General features: G+C 36.7%; 1 protein-coding gene across 1 annotated transcript in view; it reads right to left on the bottom strand.

The window, feature by feature from the left end:
- The window catches only part of SLC25A31 (solute carrier family 25 member 31), a 35,211-nt gene extending 13,950 nt beyond the window's left edge, over window positions 1–21,261 (bottom strand). The window contains exons 1-2 of the mRNA XM_007999756.3: window positions 21,030–21,261; window positions 7,423–7,550 (exon numbers count right to left, since the gene is read on the bottom strand). Coding sequence (XP_007997947.1) covers window positions 7,423–7,550; window positions 21,030–21,261 — 360 coding nt within the window. The remainder of the gene's footprint in view (window positions 1–7,422; window positions 7,551–21,029) is intronic.
- Between the last annotated feature and the right edge of the window lie 122 nt (window positions 21,262–21,383).

Raw genomic sequence — 21,383 nt, 5'->3', positions numbered from 1 at the left:
TGCTGGGATTACAGGCGTGAGCCACCACGGCCAGCATACTATATTGCTAAAAGAAGAGGCACAGAGAAGAATCAGGAAGGGAGAAGAAGATGAAAGTCTGAGAGTTCTGAGGAAAAATAATCCTATTTATTTTTAATTGTTGACAAATACTGTGTGAAAAGACTCAATGATGCATCAAACAACAAATGCCCTGAGACCAAAGTTGTTTAAAATAACTTGTCTGGACAGGGAAGAGAGCTGGGAGCAGCTCTAGTCTTCCCCATTGAGGGTTGTGCTGAAAGCTGCTAATGGGTGGCTGAGGAGCAGTTTATGCCCAGGTCCAGCTGAGGCGCATCCATTCTAGTCGCCTCAGGTGAATTTAGGAGTTAGATTGGAACAAACTAGCGGAGCAAATGCTTTAAGCTCTGAGTCCTACTCTCCTTATCTGTACCTTTTGGGTAAAAATAACTACCTCAAAGAGTGAAGTGAAAATTCAGTGAAACAATATATAGTAGGCACATGCTTCTCTTACCATTTTTAAAAAAAACTTTTTATTTTGAGATAATTTTGGATTCACATGTATCATAAGGAGTAATATACAAAGAGACTATAAATCATTCAACGAATTATCCCCAGTGTACCAGCATATCTGTAGTACAAGAAATGGACATGATAAGGCCTACCCTATTCAGATTTTGTCAGTTTAACATGTACTTAGTTGTGTTTATTCAGTTATACAGTTTTGTCACATGTTCAAATTGGTCAACAGTTCCACGAGAAGGATCCCTCATGCCACTCTTAAAATCACAGCCACTTTTCTCCCCACTCCCGGCAAACAGTATTCTTTTTTCCATCACTGTAATTTCATCATTTCAAGAATGTTATATAAAAGCAATTAGACAGCATATAACCTTTGAGATTGGGTTTTTCTACCTTAAAACCCAAAGTTGGTGCACATATCAAAAGTTTGTTCCTTTTTTGTATACTGATAAAATATATACAAGATTTACCATTTTAACTATTTTAAGTATACAATTCAATGGCATTATGTCTGCAACGTTGTTTAAACTTTGTCACTATTTCCAGAACTTTTTCATCATCCTAAACAGAACTCTGTAACTCATTAAACACTAATTCCCCATCTCCCCTCTCAGTAGTTTAACAGAGGTTAACCACCTGTTAATTTATAATCTGCCTTCTGTCGCTATGAATTTGTCTATACTAAGTACTTAAGTAGAATCATACAATATTTGTCCTATCAAAACTTTGTTCCTAGACAAGAATGTCCACTCTCACTATTTCTATTCAACATAGTGATGAAAGTCATAGCCAGAGCAATCAGGCAAGAGAAAGAAATAAAAGGCATCCAAATAGGAAAAGGGGAAGTCAAATTACATGAGTAACTTAACCAAGGAAACCCTAGATATACCTCTCAAACCCTAAATATACCTCTAGACCTGATAAATGACTTCAGTAAAGTTTCTGGATACAGAATCAATGTACAAAAGTCAGTAGCATTTCTACACACCAATAGCATTCAAGATGAGACTCAAATCAAGAACTCAATCCCATTTATAGTAGCCACACACATACACAAAAAAACACATAGGAATACATTTCACCAAGGAGGCGAAAGATCCCCACAAGGAGAACTACAAAACATTGATGGAAGAAATCATACATGACACAAACAAATGGAGAAACATTTCATGCTCATGTACTGGAAGAATCAGTTATCATTAAAATGACCATACTGCCAAAGCAATTACAGATTCAACAGAATTCCTATCAAATTACCAACATCAGTTTTCAAAGAATTAGAAAAAAGCATTCTAAAATTCACATGGAACCAAAAAAAGAGACCAAATTGCCAAAGGAATCCCAAGCAAAAAGAACAAATCCATAGGCATCACATTACCTGACATCAAACTATACTACAAGGCTGTAGTACCCAGAACAGCATGGTGCTGGTACAAAAACAGACACATAGACCAATGGAACCGAATAAAGAACCCAGAAACAAGGCCACACACCTACAATCAACTGATCTTTGACAAAGTTGACAATAATAAACAGTGAGAAAAGGACACCCTATTCAACAAATGGTGCTGGGAAAAATGGCTAGCCATATGCAGAAGAATGAAACGGGGTCCCTACCCTTCACCATATACAAATATTAATTCAAGATGAATTAAAGACTAAAATTAAATGTAAGACCTCAAACTAAAAAAATCCTAGACAAAAACCTAGGAAAAATTCTAAACATTGGCCGTGGCAAAGAGTTGATGACTTAGACCTCAAAGGCAAATGCAACAAAAACAAAAACTGACAAATGGGACTTAAAGAGCTTCTGCACAACACTCAGTGGAGGAAACAGACAACATGCAGAATGGGAGAAAATATGTACAAACTATTCACCTGACAAAGGATTAATATCCAGAATCTATAAGGAACTTAAATAAATCAACCAGAAAAAAACCAAATAGCTCTATTAAAAAATGGGCAAAGGACATGAACAGACATTTCCCAAAAGATGACATACAACTGGTCAACAAACATATGAAAAAATGTTCAACATCATTAACTGATACGGTTTCGCTGTGTCCTCACCGAAATCTCAAATTCTATCTCCCAGAATTCTCACATGTTGTGGGAAAGACCCAGGGGAGGTAACTGAATCATGGGGGTCAGTCTTTCCTGTGCTAGTCTCATGATAGTAAATAAGTCCATGAGATCTGATGGGTTTATCAGGGGTTTCCACTTTTGCTTCCTCCTCATTTTTCTCTTGCCACCATCACGTTAAAAAGTGCCTTTCACCTCCCGCCATGATTCTGAGGCCTCCACAGCCATGTGCAATTGCAAATCCAATTAAATCTCTTTTTCTTCCCAGTCTCAGGTATGTCTTTATCAGCAGCATGAAAATGGACTAATACACTAATTATCAGATAAATGCATATTAAAAGCACAATGAGATACCATCTCACACTAGTCAAAAAGGCTATTAAAAGGTCATAAAATAATAGATGTCAGTCACGTGCAAAAAGGGAATGCTTATACATTGTTGGTGGGAATGTAAATTAGTTCAACCCCCATGGAAAACAGTATGGAGATATCTCAAAGAACTAAAAATAGAACTACTATGCAATCCTATTACTGGCTATCTATCCAAAGGAAGAGAAATTGTTGTATCAAAAAGACAGCTGAACTTGTATGTTTATCTTAGCACGAATCACAATAACAAAGTCATAGAATCAACCTAAGTGCCCATCAATGGTTGACTGGATAAAGAAAATGTGGTACATATACACCATGGAATACCATGCAGCTTTAAAAAAAGAACGAAATAATGTCCTTGGCAGCAATATGGATGCAGCTGGAGGACATTATCCTAAGTGAATTAATGCAGAAACAAAAAATCAAATACTGCATGTTCTCACTTGTAAGTGGGAGCTAAACAGGGGGTACATGTGGACATAAAGGTAGAAACAATAGACACTGGCAACTCTAAAAGTAGGGAGGAAAGTGGGGAAGGGTTAAAAAGCTACCTGTTGGGTAGTATGTTGACTATTTGGTTGATGGGTTCAACAGATGCCCAAACCTCAGCATTACACAATATGCCCATGTAACAAACGTGCATGTATCCCCTGAATCTATTATTTTAAAATTTTCTTCCTTTCTATTGCTGAGTAATATCCCATGATGTGATTTACCATAGTTTAACCATTTGCCTACTGAAGGACATCTGAGTTGTTTCTAGATTTTGCCTATTGCAAGAAAAGCTGCTATTGAACATTGTGTACACTGGTTTTTGTATAAACATAAATTTTCATTTCTTCAGGATAAATTCCCACCCAAAAGTGTAAACATGCATCATATGGTGGGTGCATGTTAGTTTCTAAGAAATCGCCATACTTTTTTCCAGAGTGGCAATGTCATTTCACATTCCACCAGCAATGTAAGAGTGATTTGGTTTCTCTGCACTGTGATCAATTTGGTGTTGTCATTATTGTAGGTATTTAGTGATATCTTACTGTGTTGTATCAATGACTTAAAATTTTTTTAGGTACAATGGCTAAAAGTATCAATGACTTAAAAATTTTTTTAGTTGACAATTGTATATATTTATGGGGTACAATGTGGAATTTTGATACATATTTATATTGTTGAGTGCCAAGCTAATTAACATATATATTGCATACTTAAATTTTTGTGGTGAGAACATTTAAAACCTACTCTTTTAGCAATTTTGAAATATACATTATTATTAACTACAGTCTCATGGTGTACAACAGAGCCCTAAAACTTATTCCTCCTGTCTAAATGAAACTTTGTACCCTTTGAGCAACATCTCCCCATTCCTCATCTCCCCACCCTCCATCGACCCCAGAAACCACCAGTCTACTTTGCTTCTATGAGATCAACATTTTAAAATTCCACATATAAGTGGGATGTACAAAAGTCAGTAGCAGTATTTGTCTTTCTGCACCTGGCTTACTTCACTTAGTTGGTTATTCCACATCACAAATGACAGAATTTCTGTCTTCTATAAGGCTGAATAATATTCCACTGAATACATACATTTTCTTTATCTATTCATCTGCTCGTGGACACTTAGGTTGCTTCCATATCCTAGCTATCGTGAATAATGTTGCAATAAACAAGACTGCAGATTGTGCAGATCTCTCTTCATCACGCTGATTTCAACTCCTTTGGATATATAACCCAGTAGTGGGACTGCTGAATACTGTGGGAGTTCTATTTTTAGTTTTTTTTTTTTTTTTTTTTGAGATGGGGTCTTGCTCTGTCACCAGGCTGGAGTGCAATGGCACGATCTCGGCTCACTGCAACCTCTACCGCCTGGGTTCAAGCGATTCTCCTGCTTCAGCCTCTCTAGTAGCTAGGATTACAGGAACGCAACACCACGCCAAGCAATTTACAGATTCAATGCTATTCCTATCAAATTACCAATGTCATTCTTCACAGAACTAGAAAAAACCGTTTAAAAATTCATATGTAACCAAAAAAGAGCCCGAATGGCCAAGGCAATCCTAAGCAAAAAGAATGAAGCTAGAGGTATCATTTTACCCAACTTCGAACTATAGAACTGGGCTAAAGTAACCAAAACAGCATGGTACTAAGGCCAATGGAACAGAATAGAGAGCCCAGAAATAAAACTGCATACCTACAGTCATTTAATCTTTGACAAAGCTGACAAAAACAAGTAATGAGGAAAGGACTCCTTATTCAATAAATAGTGGTGGGCTAGCCATATACAGAAGATTAAAGTTGGACTCCTTCCTTACACTATATATAAAAATCAACTCAAGATGGATTAAAGACTTAAATGTAAAACCCAAAACTAAAAAAACCATGGAAGATAACCCAGGCAATATCATCCTTGACATAGGAATGGGCAAAGATTTCATGAAAAAGACACCAAAAGCAACTGCAACAAAAGCAAAAATTGACAAATAGGATCTAAACTTAAGAGCTTCTGCAAAGTAAAAGAAACTATTAACAGAGTAAACAGACAACCTACAGAATGGGAGAAAATATTTGCAAACTGACAATGGTCTACTATCTAGCATCTACAAGGAACTTAAAAAAAATTTGCAACAGAAAAACAACCCCACTAAAAAGTGGGCAAAGGACGTGAACAGACACTTTTTTAAAAAAGACATACACATGGCCAACAACCATATGAAAAAGGCTCAGTATCACTGATCATCAGAAAAATGCAAATCAAAACCACAATGTGATACTGTCTCATGGTCAGAATGGCTACTATTAAAAAGTCAAAAAATAAAAGATGGCGAGGTTGTGGAGAAAAGGGAACACTTATATACTGTTGGTGGGAGTGTAAATTAGTTGGACCATTGTGGAAAGCAGTATAGCGATTCCTCAAAGAGCTAAAAACAGAAGTATCATTACTGGGTACATACCCAGAGGAACATAAATCATTCTACTATAAAGACACATGTATGCGAATGTTCATTGTTACTACTCACAATAGCAAAAACCTGGAATCAACTTAAGTGCCCACAAATGGCAGATTGGATAAAGAAAATGTGGTACATATATAACATGCAATACTATGCAGCCATAAAAAAAAATCATATCTTTTGTGGGAACATGAACAGAGCTGGAGGCTATTATCCTTAGCAAACTAATGCAGGAACAGAAAACCAAATACTGCATGTTCTCACTTATAAGTGGGAGCTAAATGATGAGAACTTATGAATACAAAGAAGAAAAAAACAGATATTGGGATCTACTTTAGGGTGGGGGGTGGGAGGATGGAGAGATGCAAGAAAAATAACTATTGGGTGCTAGGCTTAATACTTGAGTGATGAAATTATCTGTACAAAAAACCCCTGTGACACGAGTTTACCTATAAAGCAAACCTTGACACGTACCCCCAAACCTAAAATAAAAGTAAAAAAACCTCATGTAGCTACATAAGATCCAAATCTTAAACCTTCCAATTCTAAGTCTAGGGAATTTCTTGGTTACCTTTCTACCTGCGTCCCCTCACCCCGCCCCACCACCCTGGCTAAAGCGCAAAGCATTCAATGAACAACTTAATAAAATAGGACTGTGAAAAAAGGGAATACAGAGCATAAAAGGAAATTTAATGAAGCAGCAACAAAGAAATGTTCTACAAAGACTTGCTTTTAAAAAACCTTCTAAGATAGCTTGGTTGGCTGAGGCAGGAGTGGGAGGTGAGGAATGACAGGGAGAAAAAGACAAAAGATGAGGGGGAAGGGAGATTTTGTAAGAGTGAGGGGAAGATCTTGGGAGTAATGTAGATAGTATAGTGTATTGGATACAACCAAACAAATAGAAGTCAGAATAAATGACATGTAGTTTATATGAGTAGGAAAGTTTGAAATTGAGATTTTGTAACCAAGGGAGTAATTACTTTGAAAACCAAAAATTATCCTTGCAATAAAAGGAATTCTCTAGTTTAAATTTATCATTTTCCAGTTTTGCTCAATTTGGACTTCCTATATGCTTTAATCTCACCTAAATATATCTTTATTCTCAAAGAAGAAATAATTTACTTCTTCAGGATATAAATTACCTCAGTAACAGGAACTACGTACTTGTTGATTTCTTTCTGTGCTTAAAATAAGCAGACAAAATGCTGTGTTTCCCCAGTGCAAAACAGTGATAAGATGAAATTCCATTAAGTGTAATATTTATTCAAAAAATACTGCCTTGAGACAAAAGATCCCTTATAATTTTTGTAACAATACACACTTATTATTTTTTCCCACTACTTGAGCACCTTCCCCCCAAATAAAACATCACAGTTAAGACAAATCTAACCATTTTAAAGAAAATTGTAGAGATAGTGAAACATATTTACATTGGATAGGAAATTTATATTGGATGGAAAATTTCTATATTGCAAGGAAAAAGTAAAAAAAATATAATTACCTGTTTTTCTTTATTAACTCCAGACATGAACAGCTGCTTGTATTTGTCCTTAAATGCAAAATTTAGAGCTTGTGTTGGAAAATACCGAATAACATTTGCCAAATTGCCACGCCAAAAACTGAAGAAACCTATAGAAGGAAACATACAAATACATAAACCTACGTTGTATTATTATTGAACAATTGCCATAGTTTTAACAAATTTAGCGATATGAACTATCTAAAACATACTCTTTCTTATGAGAAAAAGTTTTCTAAAATGTGTGTCTCCATTGAAAAATAAAAAGGTAGTGTTAACTCTATTGCACCTCATTCCATTTTTTAAAAAATTTCAAATAAAGAGCTTTGAATACCTAAGAACTAATGGAAAGTGATATCAGTTGAATATAGGGCTCTTTACTAGCAGAAAAACAGAGCTCAGTAGTATTTGTCAAAGGCTAGTAACTCTTAGGCTCACTCCCAAATCCTGATGTACAACACCTATGGTGGTAAGGCTGTTACACAAATGAGTATGACAGAATAAATCCACTTACTGATTTGTACATATACTTACGAGAATGAGAACAGGATAAAAGAATCTAAAGTGCCCTTATCTTTATGATCTGGAACCATTTTTGAATGGGTGTTAAAACTTATCCAGAAAAGGGATCCATTTCAATTCTAGGCAGTTTCTAGACAACTGAGGAAGAGATTGGAAGAAATCTTTGAGGCCTGTAATCTCCCTACCTGAATTCTCCAGGGACTGACCAACCTTGGGGAATATAATTCATTGTGTACCCCTTAAAATTCAGGACTATCCTTATGATATAGAGCTGCCCTAGAGCATGGCAGGCTAGCTCTTCAATAGCCTTGGTTGTTTTCACTAGATTACAAATCGTAAAATGCTTTGGCCTTGCTGTTCTGAACAGGATACCTCTAGCACCAGTTTGGGGAATACCCAGAATCAGTCTTTTAAAAATAAAGATTCAAAAGAAAATAATCTCAGTTAACTGGGGTAGTACTCAGAATTGAACAAAGTTAGATTAGGTAAGTACATAGAGGGAAAGATACTTATTTGTTAAATAAGTAACATTAACCCTGTGGGAAAAAGTAAAGAATCTTGGTGAACCCAAGGCTGAATATAAAGTGACTGCACAAAAACAATTCAGAAGCATATTTAATGGCAAAGAAATAATCTGACTCCAACAGCTGACTCCATCTTTACTCAGGTATTCAACATGTGATGGTAACAACTACTACTTACTGAGCATTCACTATACGAACCAGTCGCTGGCAAATAATTTACATGTACATCATTTAATCAATTATGCTTATTATGTAGGTTCTCTAACAGCACCAATTTTAAGTATATACAAAGTGAAACTTTAAAAAGTTTAAAAACTAGGCTAGGTACAGTGGCTCATGCCTGTAATTCCAGCACTTTGGGAGGCCAAAATGGGAGGACTGCTTCAGTTCAAGAATTCAAGACCAGCCTGGGCAACACTGTAAGACCGCATCGCTACAAAAAATTAAAAAAATAAATTAGCCATGTGCAGTGGCACATGCCTGTAGTTCCAACTACTCAGGAGACTGAAGTAGGAGGATTTCTTGAGCTGAGGATGTAGAGGCCGCAGTGAGCTATGATCACACAACCACATTCCAGCATGGGTGACAGAATGAGAACCTGTCTCTAAAACAAAAAAAAAAGAAAAGAAAAAACAAAAACTGTCTGAGGATTACTAGCCAACCAAGACTTAAAATCAGGCTTTCTGTCTGACTCCAAAACTCTACTCTAGGCCTGGATTTCTGGAGAAACAAATCACAGAAAAGTTCTAAAATTATTATAATAGATGCTTTACTAAAAAAGAAACTGCTCTAACAATTTTTGAACAGGAAGATAATTAAAAAGTTCACAAATACATGGAAATTAAACAACATGTTCTTAACAACCAATGGGTCAAAGAAGAAATGAAGAGGAAAATTAAATCTTGGGATAAAATTGAAACACAACATACCAACACTTATAGATGCATCAAAAGCAGTTAAGAGAGAGGTTTATAGCAATAAATGCATGTGTATAAAGAAGAAAGATCTCAAATAACCTAATATTGTACCACAAGGAGCTAGAAAAAGAACAAACTAAGTCCAAAGTTAGAAGAAGGAGGGAAATAATAAAAATTAGTGTTACTGAAATGCCAAAGGTTTAGTCTAGGTCCTGCTGCTCATTGCACAGAAAGTCAATCACAGAGACGATGCGTATTACCAGGGAAGGCTTTTTTGGGTGCTGTGTCTAAGGAGAACAGATCAATCTCAAATCCATCTCTTTCACACACTAAAATTAGGAGTTTATATAGCAGAAAATAAATGCAACTATGTGTGGGAAAGCAAGAATTAGGGAGGAATAAGAAGAATGACTTGGTCAACAAGTAATCAATCAGGCAATCATGACAGGTGAGGGGTCAGTGTCTCAATGTCCAGATGTGGTGATCTGGTAAGTTTCTTTTCCTTGATACTATCTGGGAGACCCAAAGGTTGGTTTCCTGAGAAAGGAACTCAGATATGACAAATACGAGTTTCTCAAGTTTTAAGACTGAGAAGGTCAATTTCTTGGTTTATTAATGATAAACACTAAACATCAGTTCCATGGGCCAATTGAGCTGGTTTCAATGGCAGAAATAAATGAAATAGAGACTATAAAAAGTAATAGAGAAATATCAATCAAATTAAGAGTTTATTTTTTTCAGATCGAGTGCTGGTTTGTATTTTATTAGAAGAAGATAAACAAAATTGACAAACCTCTAGCTAGACTTAAGAAAAAAAGAGAGGAGACTCATATAAGTAAAATTATAAGTGAAAGAAGATACATTACCACTAATACTACAGTAATACAAAGGGTCATAAGAGATTACTATGAACAATTATATACTAAGAAATTAAATAATATAGATGAAACTGATAAATTTATAGAAACATAATCTACCAAGTCTGAATCATGAATAAATATTTGAAAAAACAATGACTGAATCAGTAATCACAAACTTAACAATAAAGAAAAGCCCAGGATCTGATGATTTCACAGCTGAATTCTGCTAAATTCCTTTTACAAGGCCAACATTACCAAAGCCAACCAAAATACTACAAGAAAAGAAAATTGCAGGCCAATATTCCAATGAACAAACATGCAGAAATCCTCAACAAAATACTACCAAATTGAATTCAATATAGTGATAAAAGGATCATTCACCACAACCAAGTGGGATTTATCCTTGGGATGCAAGGATGGCTCAACATGCACAAATTGGTAAATGTGATATACCACATTAACAGAATGAAGGACAAAAACCATATGACCATCTCAAAAAATGCTGAAGAAGCATTTGACAGAATTTATCTTTACCTAATAAAAACTTTCGACAACTTAGGTATAGAAGCAATGTACTGTAACACAGTAAATGTCATATATGACAAGCTCACAGATAACATCATACTCAGTGGAGAAAAGCTGAAAACTTTCTTCTGAGATCAGGAATAAGACAAAGGGATCCACTTTTGCACTTTGATTCAATATAGTACCTTAAGTTCTAGCCAGAATAATTAGGCAAAAAAAAAAGAAAGAAAGAAAGAAAGAAAAGTATCCAAATTAAAAAGAAGTTAAACTGTCTCTGTTTGCAGATGACATGATCTTACATACAGAAAACTCTAAATATGCCAACAAACTATTAGACTAATAATTCAGTAAAGTTTCAGGGTATAAAATCAACACAGAAAAATCAATCACGTTTCTATATACTAACAAAGAACTACCTGAAAAAGTAATAAAACCATATCATTCACAATAGCATAAACAAAACATTAGGAATAAATTTAACCAAAGAGGTGATAGCTCTGTACGCCAAAAAGTTTTAAAAAATGGATGAAAGAAACCAAAGAGATCTCCAGGCATTTGGAGCACCCACTCACCTAGATGAGCAGCCTGAGCCACCCTACCCTTTCTGTGCAGAGACTGTGGTGCCGTGGGACCCTCTCTGCTCCATACACAGTCAGATCTTCAGGCATTCAAAGAACCTGCTCACCTGCATTGGCAGCCTGAGTCACCCCACCCTTCCTTTGCAGAGATCTGTGTGGAGGGGGCTTTCTCAGCTTCACACTCAGGCAGGCAGAGCACCTACTTGCCATGATCAGCAGTCTGAGCTGCCCCATCTTTCCTGAGCAGACATTGTGGTGAAGTGGGGCTGTCTCTGCTCCACAACCAGGCAGATTTCCAGGCATTCTGACCATCTGCTCACCTGAATCATCAGCCTGGCCCATCCTTTCTCCCGGTAAATAAGGGTTAAGTATATATGTAGCTGTGTTTGCCTCAGTTGACTTAGCTGTACATGCCATCTACTGGCCTGTAGGTGGGATCCCATAGCCTATAGAAGAAGAAAAAATCCTACCTGCATTAAAATGACTACAAAAATTGGAAGCACTAGTGTCCCCAGATGAGAAGGAACAGGGCAAGAAATCGGGCACCACAAAAAATGTGAATGTAATAACACCACCAAAGGATCACACTAGCTGTCAAGCAATGGTTCCTAGCCAAAATGGAAACTCAGAAATGACTAAGAATTCAAAGCATGAATTGCAAGGAAGCTCAACAAGATCCAAAAGATGGTTGAAAATAGACACAAACTTCTAAAGTAATCTGGGAAATGAAAGAAGAGATAAACATCTTCAAAAGAAATCAATCAGATCTTATGGAATTGAAAAGCTTACTTAAGAAATTTCAAAATACAATTAAAAAATTATCAATTGACTGGACCAAGCAGAAGAAAGAAATGCAGAGCTTGAAGACTGGTCTTTTTAACTACCCAGTTAGACAAAAATACAGAAAAAAAGAATTTTAATAAATGAACAAAGTCTTTGAGAAATATAAGATTATGTAAAGCAGCCAAACCTGCAAGATACTGGCATTCCTGAGAGAGAAAAAGAAAAAGCAAACAATCCAAAAAACATATTTGATGAAATACTTCAAGAAAATTTCCCTAATCTTTGTCCAGATATGAGAAATCCAGAGAACACCTGTGAGATACTGGACAAAATGAACATCACCAAGGCATATAGTCACCAGAATGTCCAAGGTCAACACTAAAGAAAAAATCTTAAGGAGAGCTAAAGGAAAAGGTCAGATCATGTACAAAGAGAAACCCATCAAGCTAACAGTAGCCTTCTCAGCAGAAACATTATAAGCCAGGAGAGATTGGGGTCCTATTTTCAGCATTCTTAAAGAAAAATTCAAACCAAGAATATCATATCACACCAAACTAAATTTTATACATGAAGAATAGATAAAATCTTATCCAGGCAAGCAAGTGCTAAGACAATTTGGTTACCACCAGACCAGGTGACAAGAGATCCTTAAGGGAGCTCTGCATATGGAAAGGAAAGAAAAATATCCGCTACCACAAAAACACTATTAAGAACATAGCCAAGAGACCCTAGAAAGCAACCACACAATATAAAATACAAAGAAACCAGCTAACAAATTCACAATATGATCAAAACCTCACATATCAAATATTAACCTTCAATGTAAACATCTAACCAGCCCATTTAAAAGGTACAGAAGGACAAGTTGGATAAAAAACAAGATGCATCTGTCTGCTGTCTTCAAGAGACCAATCTCACATGTAACGACACCCACAGGCTCAAAGTAAAGGGTTGGAAAAGGATCATTCAAATAAAAACAAAAAAGAGCAGGGATCATTATTCTTATATGAGATATAACAGAGTTTAAACCAGCAAAAATAAAAAGGACAAAGATGTGCATTACATAATGAAAAAGGTTCAATTCAACAAGAAGATTTAACTATCCTAAATATATACATACCCAACATTTGGACCACTCAGATTTATAAAACAAGTACTTCTATACTTACAAAGACTTAGCCAGTCACACAACACACACCAACACACAACACACACCAACAGCATCAGACCATCAAGGCAGAAAACGAACAAAGAAATAAAATTCCACACTTGACCATTTGAACCTAACAGACATCTACAGAATACTCCACCCATCAACCAGAGAATTACATTCTTCTCTTCTACACATGGAACATACTCCAAGATTGACCACATGCTAAGCCATAAAGCAAGTCTCTATAAATACACAAAATTGAAATTATACCAACCATACTCTCAGACCACAACAGAATAAAAATAGAAGTCAATATCAAGAAGATATCTCAAAACCACAAATTATATGGAAATTAAACAATTTCAGCCAGGCATGGTGGCTCACACCTATAATCGTAGCACTTTGGGAGGCTGAGCTAGGTAGATTGCCTGAGCTTAATTTGAGACCAGCCTGGGCAACACGCTGAAATCTATCTCTACTAAAACACAAAAAATTAGCTGGGTGTGGGGGTGCACGTCTGTAGTCTCAGCTACTCAGGAGGCTGAGGAATGAGAATTGCTTAAATCTGGGGTGGGAATCGCTTGACCCTGGGAGGCCAAGGCTGCACTGAGCTGCGATTGTGCCACCACACTCCAGCCTGGGGGACAGAGTGAGACCCTGTCCTAAAAAAAAAAAAATTGAAATCAGCTGTTTAAAGGAAAAAACTAATAATCTGGCTCTTTTGAAGCCTATTTTACACATCACTTTTTAACTATTAATGGCCACTTTGGAAATGGTTGATTCAGCTGACTGGTATGAGATATTATGGGTTTCAGACTAGCAGTTATTAGTTATAATTCTGTAATTATGATTATATTGCTGAGTATATAAAAATGAGTATCATATATAATAGTAGTACAAGCCAGGCATGGTGGCTTATGCCTATAACCCCAATGACTTGGAAGGCTGAAGAGGAAGGACTGCTTGAGGCCAGAAGTTTGAGACCAGCCTGGGTAACACAGTGAGACTCTGTCTCTAAAAAAAACAAACCCCAAACAAGCTTAGCTGCCATGGTGGCATGGCCTGTGTTCCCTGCTACTGAGGAGGCTGAGGTGGGAGTTCTTGAACACCAAAACTCCAGGCTGCAGTTGAGTCATGATTGTGCCCTGCAGTCCAGCCTGGGCGATGGAGCAGGACCCTATCTAAAAAAAAAAAGTAGGAGAAAGGTTTGTAACTTTGACTAGTGTACTGAACATAAACAGAAGGTTTTAATGATAAAGAGATCTGGAAACTAACATGAGACCATGATGACAGAGTGTCAGATTTATGACTAAAGAGGTTTGCTAAAGTTGGCTGAAGAATGTGTTCCTTCAAGAAAAATTGTATTTGCACGAATAAAACCATTTATATCAAAAGAAATGTCAATATCTCAATGAAAATTTACAAACAAATCCCTAGAAGTGTAATAGGAAAACTGTTAAAGTAGTACAGCGGCAATTCTTACTGGGTTAGGCCAGAAAAAATATAAAATCTCACATACATAAAATAGTTTTACATAGATGTCACAGAATTCTTGAATTCCCTGAAGCTCCAGGTGTCAGGTTAAGAACTCATGTTTTAACCTCTTTTGCCATAGATCACACTAAAACATCTTATTCTTATTTCTTTCTTTGCCCCTGCTGTACCTTGCTGTTAGAAACTCCAATGTCCCTGCTAAGAGTACAACACAGGGGGAGCCCCTAAGTAAAATTCTGAATGCATTTCTAACTATATTTGGGAGTCAGGTTTCTGCGTTTTAATTCAACTCTACTTAGATATGCTATGCACTACATAGGTTCCAGTTCCCTTGGATAGATTACAAAATCTACTCTATGTGTAATGCAAGTTTATCCCAAATTATTTCATTTACAAATGAACATCTGGAATACATGTTTATAAATTCAGGAACACACACATACGCATTAGTTACAATTTCTTGAGCACTAACTATGGTATAGACACACGTTGAATATTTTACATGCATTATCTTCTTTAATTCTCACAACTACCATATCAGATAGGTATAGTTATTATACCAGTATACCGATGAGGAAACTGGGGCTGAGAAAGGTTAAATAAAAACTGTTCAAAGTTACAAGGTATGGGAAAGGCTGAGACTTGGTTCTAGGTCCATTTAACTCCAGGTCTAGAGTTACTGCACTTCTAATGCCGCTATATAAAAATCCATTTTGGATAAAACAGTACTTTTTGGTTAGAATAAAACAAGGTTAAAGCAGAAGTGATACAATGGCAGGAATGTTTTGACTCTCTAGTCATACAGAATAAATGGATAGTTTCCTAATATAGATCACAAAATTGGTACAGAAAAATATAGTGACGTTGACCTCTTTCTCTGTTAAAAGTAAAAATAAATAAATAAAAGTTTAAAAGTTTCTGACCTAATTCCTAAGAAAAAAATTTCTTCGATATTTAAAAAGGATGAGAAAAACCTGCTCTGAACCTAATTTTGAACAAATAAATAAGAATTGAAATAAAAGGGACAGGAAAAAGTTACTGGGCCATTTATTGGCTGGCCTTGCCAAGAACAAGAATGTTAGGCATATTTGGATACATAGTCTAAACCGACTTTTTTTTTTTTTTGCAGAGAAGGTTCAACATCTTTTGATGATATGCCTATCAGTTAAAAAAAAGTCTGCATGACTTCCAAATAGTATACATTAATAAATTATATACCTTTGCAACTATACTACCATATTATGTACATCTGTAAAACACACCCAAAATATAAATTAAAGAATGAGATAAAGATTTTTCATTTAAAAACTTTTATTTGGTACCTCCTCCACAGCAGACATTTTGTGCCTGCTGGAGATAGCACTAGGAACAATGTTCCTGATCTTACAGAGCTTACATCTTAAGAGGGAGGGACCAGGGAGATAGGTAGCAAATAACTATGTCTGTTAGCAATAAAAAACTGTAAAGAAAAAAACAATATATGAAGATTGGAAACAATAAAAGGCTATTTCGATAGCGTTGTTAGGGAAACTTGAATGTTAGATGATACTAGAGCAAAGTTAAATATTTATTTAAAAGATGAAAAACAATATTTTCAAATATCTTGCTAATTATGATGTTTTCACACCATCATTTGCTATTATCTCAAGGCACTGCCAGGGTGAGGTTCATTTTTAAGAACAGTATATAGGAATCTATATTTCAAATAGTCTTCTTGTCTCAGGTCCAATTAGACTGTCATTGTTTCTACACTGAATATAATCTGAATGATGAAATAATATGCCATTTCTTGGAGTAAATGGCATCAGTGCCATTGCTTGGAGTAAATGGCATCAGCTATGTCTTTTTCTTGTGGTTCATCATTTGATACTGGTGTTATCCTTGATTTGGTTTTCATGGCAGAATCTTTTTCAAAGTTTTGTCCATGTTTTGAGGATTTAGTTAAAACCTGATAACAGAATCTATAAATTCACTTAATTGGGCAAACATAACCAATAATATATTCTTGAGGAAGGGTGCTTGTCATTCCCTCTACCCTGTATAACTCCCACTCGGTTTTTCAGGATCCCTTAATGTCCTGTGATATGTAACTGACATTGGGCCCAAGCATAGGTGACAATGCCAATTTATATATTAAATATCAGTAAAATTTATTTTGTATTTTACTTAAAGTACATACAAGTAAAATACCTAATATTTTCTTCCCATACTCCAAAATAGCATCTTCAAGATGGACCATAGGATATTAAAAAAACTCACTGTTCTAAGTCTTCAGAAAAATGGGTTTGGGAAATGCTTAGATGAAAGCTGATAAACTCATGACATGAGCTCCTAAAAGAGAAGAGTTCTGATAGGCTTGTAACAATGAGACTGTATGGATCTTTTTTTTTTTTTTTTTTGGAGACAGTCTTGCTTTGTCACCCAGGCTGGAGTGCAGTGGCACAGTCTTGGCTCACTGAAGCCTGTGCCTCCGAGGTTCAAGTGATTCTTGTGCTTCAGCTTCCCAGGTAACTGGGACTACAGGTATGCGCCACCATGCCCAGCTAATTTTTGTATTTTTAGTAGAGATGGGGTTTCACCATCTCGGCCAGGCTGATCTTGAACTCCTGGCCTCAAGTGATCTGCCCACCTCTGCCTCCCAAAGTGCTGGGATTATAAGCATGAGCCACCACACCCAGAAGATCAGTTCTTTAAAAGGCTACATTTACAATATACTAATAAGACAGTTTCTTTGATTAAACACATATTTACATATGCATATTTTGCTCAGTGAAAAACCAAAATGTTAACTATGGTGACTTTAGCAGTGATGTTATTTTTTTTTTTTTTTTGCTTCTTTGTATTTGCTAATTTTCTACAATAATTATGCATTATTTGCATAATAAAGGTTTAAACAGCGTTAAATAGAAGTACACATACAAAGCTGGAAGGTGATAGAACCAACTAAAGAATATAATAAATCTTTAAGAATAACATAAGGATAAATCCAGAAGTTTTCATAAGCCAAGAAAAGCTTATAAAAGTGTCAAAACACACTCAAAGCAATATTTAAAGCTATACTCAAGGCAAGAATACAGAGATCTATCCTTGTAATGGAAAGAAAGCAGAGATAAGGTAAGAAACTAGAGAGCATCTAGTTGTGAATTCTGAGTTCATGTCTCTTCCTCCAGCTCATTTCACATTGCCTAAAGAAAGGACAAGTTGTGAATAAAATTAGAGAAAACATAAAAACAATCTTCAGAACACTGGAGATGGGCATGTGCCTTGACTTTCAAAGAAGAAAGAGAAGGCAAATTGCAAGAAATTTATGTTTTAAAATAAGTAAGTTGGTAGGTCATGACCATACCAAAATATGTCAAGCTTGCTTCTACTTTTAAAGAATCATTTGTAATTAACTGCATATTGACATTTTGAAATACGTCAAATAAGTACGTGTACAAGTACACATACAATCATCATAGATTCAATAGCTACAAATACAGATGATACAGGTTGAGCATCACTAATCCAAAAATCCAAAATTCTCCAAAATCTGAAACTTTTTGAGCACTGACATGATGTGCACAGGAAATGCTTATTAGAGCATTTTGGATTTTAAATTAGGGATGCTTATCTGGTAAATATAATGCGAATATTCTAAAATCTGAAAAAATAAAAAAATCCAAAACTTTTGGTCCCAAGCTTTTCGGATACTCAACCTGTATAAATGACCAAATACTATAAGCAGAGTTGCTGACATGAGTTTTTGCAACCATGAACAACTCTTAGTAAACTTCTGAAGAGAAGAAAGTACAATCTTTCCTCTACTTCCTTATATGGTAGCTGCATTAGTGGAATCAGTGTATACTAAAACCATGCCCCAGACAATATGTGTTTATAAGTAAATCAGAGTTAAGTTATTTCTAGGCTTAGAGAATCTAAACATGTTTCACTGCTACACGAATATGCAAGGGGAGATCTAAAAGTCATTCAGGTTGCTGGATAAATCTTCACTGTGTATGACTGGCTGGGATATAGCAGCAGGATGTTTAACGTCCCTGGCCCTTGCCTTTCATATCATTGTAATGTACGATTACAACCCTCTATCTTTGTGCTAAATAAAAAAAATTGCCCCACAAGTTTCCAAAATTGCCTCTAGATGGCAATAGTATCCTTGTTGTAAATTACTGATCTCTTAGCATAGGATACACCATGGTACCTTCATAAAGCTTTATATATAACAGAAAATATCTTCAAGTTCTACTTATGATGCTCTCATCTTGGAAGGTAAAGAAAGCAGAGACCAGGATACATTTGAGAATGACATGAACTTACAAGAGCCATAGTGAATATGTTTAGGTTTAAATATTGTGAAAAACATTTAAAATATAAAATAAATTAGCACTAGTCAGCCCTAACTGATCAGAATACTTCATTTCACCTGACAAAATATTTAAAACAGAAAAACCAATAACAGACCTCTACTTCTCTTCAGAAGTCTTAGAATATAAATGAAGAAGAGACAGGTTCTTTGCTTTTCCTGAAAAAATATCAGGCGAAATGAGAAGCTTGCTTTAATTAAATGAAAGAGTGAAGAGAGGCAAACTATGAAAGATCCGAGCTTAGCTCCCAAACGATGCATTAAGTTTCTACCCCTTACCCCATATACTCCACGCCACAGGTCTGGAAGAGTTGTAACCACATCCCTAGCATTCCCAGGGACAAGGTGCTTTTTTGAATGGGACATTATCTGGCCCTAGAACAGGACTAAAAGAAAGGTCTGCGCTGGAGTTCAAGCCACTTCATTTCTTGTTGAGAATACACAATAAATAGGTCTATTTCTTTTTAAAAGATCATACAGATTTTTCTATTGAACCCAACTATATGGTGGATTATAAAAAATATCTGATAAACTTATCCCTTTAGCTAACTTGGGAGCCATTTTGCAGTGATGGCTCACAAGCACTTTTGTTATTTATTCCTTTAAATCATTCCAATATTAATAGAAAAAATTCATGATGAACAAAAATGAAATTTTAAATAAGGACAGCACTTGATGCAAAAAGAAAAGCTGGTAATACTGATCCCATCTTTGTTTTAAACTTGTATATATTGTGTTGGTTATGAATTTTTTTTGCATGACTTGATTTTTTAAAAGATTGTATTAAAATAGTTCAAAGTTTTTTTTTTTTCTTTTTTTTTTCTGTTTTTAGGAGTGGAGGTTTAACAGACAAAATAAAGAGAAAAGAGAACAGCTCTCTCTCTAGTGAAAGAAAGGGGCTTCGGAAAGGGAAGGACCCTAAAGTTTTGTTTTTTTGAGACAGGGTCTAACTCCGTCATCCAGTCTGGAGTGCGGTGGCGCGATCTGGGCTCCCTGAAACCCCCGCATCGTGTCCCCCAAGTAGTTGGGACTACAGGCGTGCGCCACCACGCCCGGCTAATTTTTGTATATTTAGTAGAGACAGGGTTTCAACATGTTAGCCAGGCTCGTCTAGAACTCTTGAGCTCGAGTTCAAGTGATTTGCCCGCCTCGGCCTTCCAAAGTGCTAGGATTATAGGCGCGAGCCACCACACCTGGCCTTAAAATACTTTTTATCTTGATGACTGAGGGGGGGTGTGTGTGTGTGTGTGTGTGTGTGTGTGTGTTTTAGCGTCCCCTTGAATTTTGGGCAGAACGAAGTGCCTCCTTGGTCTTCAGTAGTTCAAGAATAAGCAGAACCTCTTTTCACTAATAGGTTTCAGAGTACTGGGAGGCCCCAGTGCTTCCATATTTGTACTTCTCTTAGACATACTATTTCAACAAATACACATACAGTTTTTGAGACAAGGTCTCACTCTGTTGCCAACGCTGGAGCATAGTGGGGTGATTATACCAACAAATATTTAAGCAACTTACAACACTAGTTATAGCAGAGTGCCTAAGGGCATCTCCCTCAAACCTGGCAGGTCAACCACTTTCCTTCTGGACCTGGTACAGGTGCACCAAGGTGTAAATCGCGCTGCAGCAGATTAGATAAAGATAAGGCAGTGGTTTCCCCTGTACCAGGACTTGGTCAGGACCAAGGCAGCCCTGGGAAAGCAGAGCCTGTTAGGTTCAGAAACTAAATTCTGGAAGGGTAAGAAGCAAATTCATTACTGACAGCTGTAACCATGGTTGTGGGGCCCACAATCGTGCCCCTCCCAGCCACCCCACTTCTCTGGGAAGCTGATGGGGGCGCCGGGAGAGGCTGACGGGGCGGCCTGCCTTTACGCACCCTGCTCGCGAGGAATCCGCACCAGGCAGTCCACCATGCCTTTGTACCGCGCCTCCGGGCTGATCTGCTTCGACGACGCCTGCACTTGCAGCAGCAGCTTCACCCGCTCGATGGGCGCCACCGCTGTCTTGGACACAGCTGCCGCGACTCCGCCGGCCAGAAGGTCCTTCCCAAAAGACGAGGCGTCAAACAGCCGCTTTTCTGCCTTCTTCTTCGGAGGCTCACGATGCATGATGGAGAACGATATAAAAAACCGGCAGCAGTGGCTAAAAATGAGTGTGGGAGCGACGATGAAGGGAAGCTGAAAACCGCTGTAGCATCGTCCTGGCGAGAAAGTGACTCTTAGGACGCTGG

Source organism: Chlorocebus sabaeus, chromosome 7 (genome assembly GCF_047675955.1).
Source record: "Chlorocebus sabaeus isolate Y175 chromosome 7, mChlSab1.0.hap1, whole genome shotgun sequence".
Taxonomy (NCBI): Eukaryota; Metazoa; Chordata; class Mammalia; order Primates; family Cercopithecidae; genus Chlorocebus; species Chlorocebus sabaeus.
The sequence above is the reverse complement of the archived record's forward strand: the minus strand, read 5'-3'. Positions and strand labels throughout refer to the sequence as shown.